General features: G+C 36.6%; 1 protein-coding gene across 1 annotated transcript; it reads left to right on the top strand.

Moving 5' to 3' along the window:
- Nucleotides 1–350: 350 nt before the first annotated feature.
- Nucleotides 351–7,787, top strand: LOC132187824 (F-box/kelch-repeat protein At5g60570-like). The gene is made up of 2 exons (XM_059602264.1): nt 351–769; nt 6,381–7,787. Exon 2 carries the CDS (start codon nt 6,405–6,407, stop codon nt 7,683–7,685), a length of 1,281 nt encoding a protein of 426 aa, XP_059458247.1. The 5' UTR covers nt 351–769; nt 6,381–6,404; the 3' UTR covers nt 7,686–7,787.
- The last annotated feature ends 2,739 nt before the right edge of the window (nt 7,788–10,526 follow it).

Below are 10,526 nucleotides of genomic sequence, written 5' to 3'. Positions count from 1 at the left end.
AAGAGATTTGTAATAAAATCTATGTAATGTATATTCAATTTGTAGTTGGGCATTTACCCTCATAATAAACAGAAAATCAAAAATTAGTTAATTATAAGTTACAATTAATTACCTACCTAAAATAAGGCAGGAAGCACGTGCTTAATTTGGTATCAGAAGCAGCTGAGCTAGCAGAATTAAAAATGGTAAAAAGCGTTTCAAGACCAACAGAGAGTGTGGTCAAAAAAAGCAATGAGAAAGAGAGGAAAAAAAAAACAAAACAAAAAGAAAAAGGAAAAGATAGACGACAGTAGTAGTAGTAGTAGTAGTAAGTAAAATAAGAAAGGAGGCGGTGAAATAGAGAGGGAGAGAGGAAATTAGAAAATGAAGAAAGCAAGCAAAGTAGCAAACGTTAGAAAGAGAGGAAATAGAAAGAAGAAAGAGAAGCCAGAGAGGAAAAGAAGGAGAGAACCAAAATTCGATTTCCATTCCCCCATTCAATTCAATTCAATTGAAGGAGATGAAAACAAAAACTGTCCAACAAACTCAATAAAAATCCCTTCCCCCCCCACTCTCTCTCGCGCTCTCTCCCTCCATATATATATATATGCGCGAGCGAGTGTTTGTATTTGGATGAGATTCTCAGGAAGTGAGAGGGAGAGAGCGAGGGAGGTGTTTAGAGAGCGAAATGGAGAGCTAAGCTCAGAGAGAGGGGGTTAGGGTTTGGTAGGGAAGCTTAAGGTTCGTCTGCGACGGGTGGATCGGCGAGGAGATCTCGAGTTCTGCAAAGGTGATGATTTTTTCACTTCGTTTTTTGGGTTAGGTTTTGCTGTGATGCTGAATTTGCTAAATTGCAGCTTATTTTATGGACTTTCCATTTTCTGATTTTGTGGTTTTTTTTTTTTTTGGGCTTGAATTGTGTTGAATTAGTGGAATTTGTATCTGCATGATGATTTTGATGTTACTGGTTTTGGTTTTTGGAGTGTTAATTCATTGCATGTTAGTTCTGATGTTACTAGATATGGTGTTTGGAGTGTTAATTCAATTGAATGTTGGTTTTGATGTTACGACATATGGTTTTTGGAGTGTTAATTCAATTGCATGTTGATATTGATGTTACTAGATTTGTTTTTGGAGTACTAATTCAATTGTATGTTTTTTTTTTTTTGGTTTGCTTATGGATGTATTAGAGTTTTATTGCTTAACCCCCTAGAAATTTTCCCAAAAACATAAATGTTTTGGATGCGCTATGTTTGTGTTTTCTGGAAATTTTTTCCAGTAAAGGGGAAATTAGTTATTTCTGTCTTGGACATTTCACTGAGATTGCATGTTGATTTTCCCTGGCTGCATGGCATGATATAATGTGTGTTTAGATGTATGGACTGTCTCTTTCGATCAATGTAGCAAAAATGGTTCCCTCATCCCTTGAAAATGGTTGTAGAGATATTAGATATACCTAAAAAGAATATTGCGAGCACTTTTATCTTCATTGCCAACCCTATTTTTTTTTTTTTTTTTTTAAAAAAAAAAACCTTGTTGTGGTCTATGTTTGTTTCTCAGCAAAATTTTTCTGGAGGAAGACAAATTCTTCAGTTTTAAACACATTTCTGAGATTGGATGTTGAATTTTCCCCAGCCTGCATGGCATGGTATTATGCATTTTGAGATGCATGGAGCCTTTTACGAATGGCTTGTCGGTTTATAGAGCAAATCCGGTCCCACTTTTGCAGAAAATTGATTATGTGGAGAATTTTGGTTTTAAGTCCTTATCCCAAAACTAATTAGGAAAACAACTATTTTTATTCTGGACTATGCTTGTTTCTTAAAATATTTTTCCAGGAAAAGGTATTTTTTTAATAAGTTTTAAACGTATTACCGAGGTTGCATGCCGGATCTTCCCCATGCTGCATGAGATATGTATTTATGCAATTTGAGATTTGTCAGTTAATGGAGTGAATCCGTTCCCCTCTTCCTGGAAAATGATCGTAGAGATATGTATTTATTAGGATTTTAATCATTTACATTCTGACACTTTAAGAGATATATACTTTAGTAGGCTTTTAATCAGTGTAGAGATATATTTGTGGTATTTGGCAGGAAAAGTTATATATGGAATATAGGGTGAGTTTGGTTTAGCTGTTTTTAAAAATAGCAATTTCAAAGGCGGTTAATGAAAACACGATTTTTAAAAAGGTAGTTAAGCGTTTGATAAAATTACAGTTCAGCCTTTAAGATCACGGTTTGGCCTTTAAAATTATGCGTTTTTAAAAACACATCCTCTCGCTACGGTTTGAAAACATGAATTTTTCCTTGTTTTCAATCCCCCAATTTTATTTTTTATTTTTTTTATTTTTTTTTATTTTTATTAAAACGCACTCCCAAATCGGATACTTTTCGCGTTTTTGTTTAAAAACATGTGTTTGGCCTGCGAAATCGCAGGGCCAAATGCATCTTTATAGGGGAAATGAATTTTATGAAGATATTGTCAAAGTGGAGGATATTCATGACTTTGGCAGAAAAAGTACCTCATCAAAATAAAAAGGAAATTTTTTAGTCAATGTTTGTTTGCCTAGAAAATGTTTATGGTAAAATTTTTTTGGAGGGGAAATTTCGACAGTGTTGAAATGGGGGTGGGGGGGAGCTTTTTGGTTTAAAACAGATAAATAAGGTTGCATGGTATTTTCCTGCGGCTGCATTGTCAGCTACTGGAGCGAAACGGTTACGACCTTCCCGGAAATGATTAGTTGGATAATTATGATGTTTTAATCATTTAGAATTTTATCTTTTTAAGATGCATTCATTTTTGGAGATCTGGTTTTTATGAACAATTTTTGTCGGCATGAAGGGTTATGATTTGGCATAAAGTTTCAGAGAATAGTTTTCTTTGTGAAAGATAATATAGGAAATATGTATTCTATGATCATTTATGGATAAATGTAGAAATCATAGCTTTCTATATCTATCAACTTTAACAGAGCCTCAGCATATATTTGTCAACATATATATGGTGAGAAATGAGGTAAATTTGGGAAATAGTTTTCACTGTTTCCCAACGTTTATTTTAAATGCCTCTTTTTTTTTTTTCCCCAAGAAAATGTTTACTGAAAAAAGGATTTCAAGAGGGGAAACAAAGTTTTTATTTTGAAATTTAATTTTCTTTTTCTTGGCGGTTTTAAACGGATAAGTGATTTTGCATGATAGATTTCCTATGGCTGCATGGCAAAATATGATTTGTATGGCGTTTGTAGCCATACATAAGATTTGTCGGTTTATGGAAAATGAAACATTCCCACCGTCCCGGAAAAATGATTTTGGAGATATATACTTTTGATGGTTTTAATTATTCAGATTCTGCCGTCTGGAGTTGCATATGCTTTCTGAGGGGTCTGGTTTTTATGAAGAATATCTCTCAGCATGGGGAATTTATTCTTCGAGATAAAAATCATATAGGAATAATATTGTATAATTTGTATGGTTCTGGAAATTTAATATACAATTATAGTTTTGTTCTCTATAAAAATTAGCATAGCCTCAGTATATACATCTGAACCTATAATTTGAGAGGTGAGTGGTAACAAAAAAAAATTAATAAATAGCAAGATCAGCATGGGAGTTAATAACCTGCATTTGATACTTAAATTAGCATAATACAGTTTTATTACTTGAATTTGACGTAAGACAAATGTAAAATGACAATTAATATGAGCATGCTTGTTAATTCTAATTTGGTCATTTCACACGCTTTTCCGTCCAACTTAATGGCTGATTTGGATGGAGGGGACAAATTGACACCAAAACTTCAAAAATGGTCTGAATTGTGTTGAGTTAAAGTTTATGAGGTAAGTAACACGAATTGTCACAATCTAGAGAAAGCGTTGGCCACATTTATGTTATTACTCAAAAGGACTAGTAGAAGTTATAATTGGAAGTCCTCAAAGTTACTTGTATAGTCCAATTTCACTTAATAAAGAATAAATGCGGGACTTAGCAACTATGCAATACCTTCACAATTTACCAACTACTATGGCTCTTAACTTTTTAGAATGTCACAATCTTCCCCACTCAAATTTCCTTGTTAGAGTGGTTGCCAATGCCACATTGTATTACTAGATTGGCTTTGATTCCACTTGTCATAACCTAAGGAAAGTGTTAGTCATATATGTGTTATAACTCCAATAGGGCTAGCTGAAGTTACAATTAGAGTTCCCTAAAATCATTTATATAGCTTAATGTTACCTAATAAAAAACCAACGTGGGGCATAACACCCATACAACACCTTCATACACCCATCAAATATGGAATTTAACTTTCAGGGGGTGTCATATGGATGGTAATTTGTGGGGGAAAATTGTAATTTATTTTAGATAATAAATAGAAAGATATATTGAATGTGTTGCATCATAATGTTCTCTTGGCATAGGTATGAACCTGGAGCAGACATCTTGGGATTTTACGTATTGTAATGTAGTTTTATGTATTTTATGAATGTTCTTTGATGATTTCATGGTGTAAGGTAGTTTTTCTTTTTTCTTATGATTTTTCAGTCTTTGTTATCAGATATGGATATTAATTTTGCTATGACGAGGTGGGGCTAGCAGGACCCCATCTCTTTCATGGGCAGGGGAGTCCCTTGCATGACCTGGTTATGAGGCGAGGATGGGAATGCAATCCCCAACCACTAACCTTCCCCTTGACTATCCCTAGTTTTTTTTTTTGATAAGTAGCAGCAAGAGGAACGACATGAAAAGGGCAGCAAGGGTGGCAATTTGAGGAATCTATCGGCAACGTGGCATGTAACCCCACAGTCCCCACCCCATTGTTGGTTATAACTCAAAGTGTTATTCCTCATAATTATAATTTGGGAGGGCAACGATGTCTTGACTATCCCTAGTTGAACAGCACTAAACACTGAAAGAGAGCAGAGTGCTGACCGAGTGTCTCTTGCAACAAATGATGCTTGGGTCTTGAGTTTTGAGGTTTACCAGTATTCAGATTCTGCAATTGCAGGTCACAGAAGCATACTGGGAAGTTGCTGGCTGACTCTGTTAATCACCCAAGTCACATTGTATGCATCAAAACAGGCAGGTTTCCTGGTGCCTGTTTCCTGGTTTTAATAGATCAAGCAGATCTTGTCTGCTGTACAGATTAAAACGGGGTTGTGATGGTCCTGATACCTATGGACTTAGGAAAGGATGTTGTACATACCAGGCATCATAAAAGACTAAACTCTTTTTTGCTTATTTTTCCTATTTTAATACCTCATTAATGCCCTTTTTTTAGTTATAGCTCAAGTCTGCCTATCTACTTCTGCAGCTGGCAGCTTTAATGCCCAGTTGTTTTAGCTTTGTGTCAAATGCTGGTAGTATGTTTCATTATCAATGAGAGTGAATGCAGGCATGTGCATCAAATCCAAATCAGGACCCATATTATGGGGGGTGATGGCAGCCTATGGGCATCAGCTTTACTTAAGATTAATCATTCAACAATATCCAAAAAAAAAATTCCTATACTCGGATAATATTCTATGTGAGCAACAAAATCACTTCATCATTCTTAATCCATATGAAAAAATATATCACTAACGCATAACACTCATCGTCGTAGGTAGTTATGGTATTCAAATCTATGTGGATGCAATACAGTGATCAGGATGGATTGCTTACAAGGTACATGGGAAGAAAGAGAAAAGCAATAATGGTGGAGGATGTTATTTGAATAGAAAAATAATTATTGATTAATGTTTTCATTAATCCTACAGCCTTCAAGAATTTGCGTGCACAAGACCGTGGCACAAATGACAAAATCTGAGTGATTTCTCTATCTATATGCTTTCCCTATGTTATTATTGGCCCCCTCCTCCTTCTGTCTGTCTGTCTGTGTTTTTCTACTAATGTCTGGCTATATGTCTTAAAGCTCTCGAGTAGAAAATTGGTTGTAAGTTAATTGTTCTATGCTTTGTTTTTTGTTTTTTGGCTTTGATGAATGTCATTGTACTCGAGACTTCTGTTGAAAGGGGTGAAAATAGAAGTAAATGCTTTGGTGGTACAATCATCTTCAACTGTCTAATGCTTGAGATTTTTATTACTGGCAAATTTTTGGTATGTGACTTTATTATTCACCTTCGGACATTTGTTGTTTCACTTTTGGTACAATGAATGTCATTTTACTCAAGACTTCTTTTGATCGTTCTATGCTTTGCTTCTTTTTTGTTTTTGTTTTTTCTTGGCTTTGATAAATGTCATTGTACTCGAGACTTCTGTTGAAAGGGATGAAAATGGAAGCATGTGCTTTGATGGTATAATCATCTTCAACTGTCTAATGCTTGAGATTTTTACTACTAGCAAATTTTGGTACGTGACTTTATTATTCACCTTTTGACATTTGTTCACTCCCTCAAATAGTGTCCTGGACCACAAGTTGTTTAAATGGTGTTCAGATATTCTCTTGAGGACTCAACAAGAAAAATGGAAGGAGCTGGCTGTGAATTACCAGTCACAAATAATGTGCAGGGTTGTGTTATGCCACAGCTTCCCAAATCCTATGATGAAGACTTTGGGATGTCCCAGCGGAATGGAAAGGAGATGCATACTCCTATGCTAAAGAAAAAGAAACCAATAATTATGGCAAGCTCTGGAGCGAATCAGAATGGTCAAGCACCAGACGACAGCTTCCTACCGGGCCTCACTGATGATGCGGCATTAGATGTGTTGGCCTGGAGCAGTAGATCAGACTACCCTAATCTAGCTTGTTTGAATAAAAAATTCAAGTCCCTAATTGGCAGTGGATACTTGTACAAATTGAGGCGGCGGCTTCGTGTGATTGAACACTGGGTTTATCTAGCCTGTATACTGATGCCTTGGGAAGCATTTGATCCTTTTGGACAGCGATGGATGAGATTGCCCAGGATGCCTTGTGATGAATGTTTTACTTATGCAGACAAGGAGTCTCTTGCTGTAGGGACCGAGCTACTTGTATTTGGCCGTGAGTTGTCAGGATTTGCAATTTGGATGTATAGCTTGCTTACTCGTGATTGGGCAAGGTGCCCTCTAATGAATTTGCCCCGTTGTTTGTTTGGTTCAAGCAGCCTTGGTGAAGTTGCTATTGTAGCTGGGGGAAGTGACAAGAATGGCCGGGTTCTAAAATCTGCAGAGCTTTACAATTCTGAACTGGGTGCCTGGCAAACTTTGCCAGATATGAATGTGGCGCGTAAACTGTGCTCAGGCTTCTTTCTGGATGGGAAATTTTATGTCATTGGCGGCATGTCGAGCCATACAGCTCGTTTGACTTGTGGTGAAGAGTATGACATGGAGACGGGGACATGGAGGAGGGTAGAGAACATGTATCCTGTTTCTGATGCGGGTAGAGAGCCAGCTATGTGTTCTCCTCCTCTTGTTGCTGTTGTAAATAATCAGCTTTATTCTGCTGACCAAGCAACAAATGAAGTCAAGAAATATGACAAGATCAATAACTCATGGGCCATCGTGAAGAGGTTGCCGGTTCGGGCGGACTCATCTAATGGTTGGGGACTGGCATTTAAGGCTTGCGGGAACAGTTTATTAGTGATTGGAGGGCACAGGGGACCTGAAGGTGAAGTTATTGTGCTGCACGCTTGGGATCCAAAGGATGGAAACCAAGACTGGAATGTGCTTTCTGTCAGGGAGCGTGCTGGTGCTTTTGTGTACAACTGCGCGGTAATGGGCTGTTAATCCTGTTTTTTTTTTTTTTTGGTGTTCGTCTTTATAATGCAAATCTTTGAATTGTTGGAAAACCAAATAATTTTCAATTGGGACAGCAAAGCATGTTTTTCTCGGGTATCGTTTATTTCCAGAGCTTAAATGTTGTTAAGTTTGTGCATTCTTTTGTCTATGGCGCTTGGTGATTCGGTGGCTTGGAAAAATCATAATAACCTCCGGTAGGGCTGGGCACGGGGCGGGTATCGGGTTTTTTCCCACCCACCCCGCACCTTGCGGGTTTGGGATTTTCCAACCCTCCACCCAAGCCCAATGACCAAGATTCGCACGGGTCGGGTATTTGCGGTGCGGGTTTTGCGTGTCGGGTCGGGTTGGGTTTATTGCGATGCTAAAAGAGGAACTTAAAAAATTAAAAAAAATGCCAAAACATGAACAAAAATACAAGATCAAGGAAAGAACTCACCGGGAACCTTGTCTCCGGCGACTCAGAAAAGCTCGCAGGCCGATTCAGATCGAAGAGAAACGGTTTCTCCTTCATTTTCTTCTTTTCCTCCTGCCTGGCCACTACCACATCTGTATTCTCCATCAAGTACCCTTTGAACTTCGACCTCGTCGGTGCCGGACTACCTCCCCCGAGAAAGAAGCCTAACAGTGAGAGCTGACGGTGAGAGGCGATAATGAGAGAGATGAGAGTCGCGAGTGAGATGAGAGATCGAGAGGTGAGAGTGACGGAGGGAGATGAGAGATCGAGAGCTGAGAGTGACTGAGTGAGATGAGAGATCGAGAGCCGAGAGGTGCTGACCATGGCACCGTGCGATGCGGCTGTGTTGAGATTTTGAGAACTTGAGTGCTGGGTGAAACTTGAAAGGCCGAAATCGAATGGGTCTCATAAGTCTAGGGGTTTCTTTTTGTGTTTTAGAACCTTAAGTGCGGGTAGGAGTGGGTCGGGGTGGGTACCCGCATAGGAAATATTAGTAAACCCGAAACCCGCCCCGCACTGCACGGGTTGGATATTCCTAACCCGAACCCGCGAAAATAAACACTAAACCCGCACTAGGCGGGGCAGGGCGGGACTAGTCTGCGGGTTGGGCGGGTTTTTGCCCAGCCCTAACCTCCGGTATATTGTTAGGGTCCAAATTTCCAAACCTTAAAATACACATGGAACTTCATAATGGATGGTATCCTAGGGCTCATTACTAAGTTTTTACAATTATAGTTCTTCAAAGACTGTATACAGTCTTTCAGGAAATTCGATGAAAGCAGGCTCGAGTATGATACAAATGAGGATGGAATCCGTGTTAAATAGGCGGCAGGTGCCAATATTGGCAGCCATGGAATGGTTTGATCTTCTTCCATTCAAGGGAGAAAAGATGGACGCAATTTGCGATAATGAAGGGTTCATTCCGTGCAGGTGCTAATGAACTCGAACAGGAATAAGAAAAGCTACATAGGGCTTGTTTGCTGATGTTTTTAGAAGGTATTTTTTGCTTCTTTTTTTGGTTGTGATGCGACATAATTGTAAAAATAATAATGAGTGTTTGATATGTTGAGTTGTTTGTATGCAAGAAAGCAGTGCTAAAAAAAATTAGCAAACGAGGTCATAAATTCCCATTGGTGGCCATCTTTTCCTGCTTTTGAGTGGGTTGAAATCACAGCTAGGGGTGCAAAGGCGGTTACGGTTAGCGGTTAGTGGCAATAACCGCTAACCGTAACCGCCCTAGCGGTTAGTAAATTTCACTAACCGCAACCGCTAACCGCCTAGCGGTTAGTGGCCGGTTAGCGGTTAGTGAAATAGATAACCGCCCGCTAACCGCTTTTTTAAAATTGGGCTTTTTTTTATTTTTTTGGGCTTTTTTTTACCCTCATTTTTTTTTCTTGTATTTTTAATATCTTCTTGGGCCCAATTGCTATAAATATTTGAATTGTCATTGGATCATATGATTAAGTGTTGATCTTATAAACTTACAAACAAACAAAAATACTTCAATTGTAGTTATAAGTAACACATTGTTTAATCCAATGTCAATTACTTAATTTGATATTATATGAATCACATTGTCATTGTCATTGTACATGAATAATTGATTAAGTATTGGAATTGTAATTGGATCATATAGTTAAATATTTATCTTATACATTTATATTATTCAATATGCATATAATATAACTATAAGCAATTATATATATATATATATATATATATATATATAAAATTCAAAATTGTTCAAAATTGTTAATTTTCTTTTTTTTGTTTCTTTCAAAAAATGGTTAAATTTCTTTTTCTAAAAAATGTTCAAAAAATACATTAATACTTCAATTGTGATTATAAGTAACACATTGTTGAATTTAATGTCAATTACTTAATTTGATATTATATAATCATATAGTCTCATTAAATTATATCATATGATTCATATGATTAATTATTTAAATTCTTATCATATTTACTTATAATCTTTTTTCTTTGAATTGAACTTAATATCTAATGGTAAATGGCAATGTTCAAACTCCTAAATCCTAAATTCCTAAAGTATCTAATAATGCTTTAATTAAATTGTAGACTTGTAGTTATAAGTAACATATTGTTTAATTCAATTGAATCAATTGTGATTATCATTGTACATGAATCATATGATTAACTTGTAGACTTATGACTTATGAGTTATGTCATATTATATATGTATTATTTATTATTATATAATCATATGATTTAATGATCAAGTCATCATGTGATATAATCATATCAATTATAGTGATAATATATAAATTACTAAAATTATAATGATAATACATTAATACTTAAATTGTGTTTATAAGTAACACATTGGTCATTGTTTAATCCAATGTCAATTACTT

The sequence above is a fragment of the Corylus avellana genome, chromosome ca1, assembly GCF_901000735.1.
Source record: "Corylus avellana chromosome ca1, CavTom2PMs-1.0".
Lineage (NCBI taxonomy): Eukaryota > Viridiplantae > Streptophyta > Magnoliopsida > Fagales > Betulaceae > Corylus > Corylus avellana.
The sequence above is the reverse complement of the archived record's forward strand: the minus strand, read 5'-3'. Positions and strand labels throughout refer to the sequence as shown.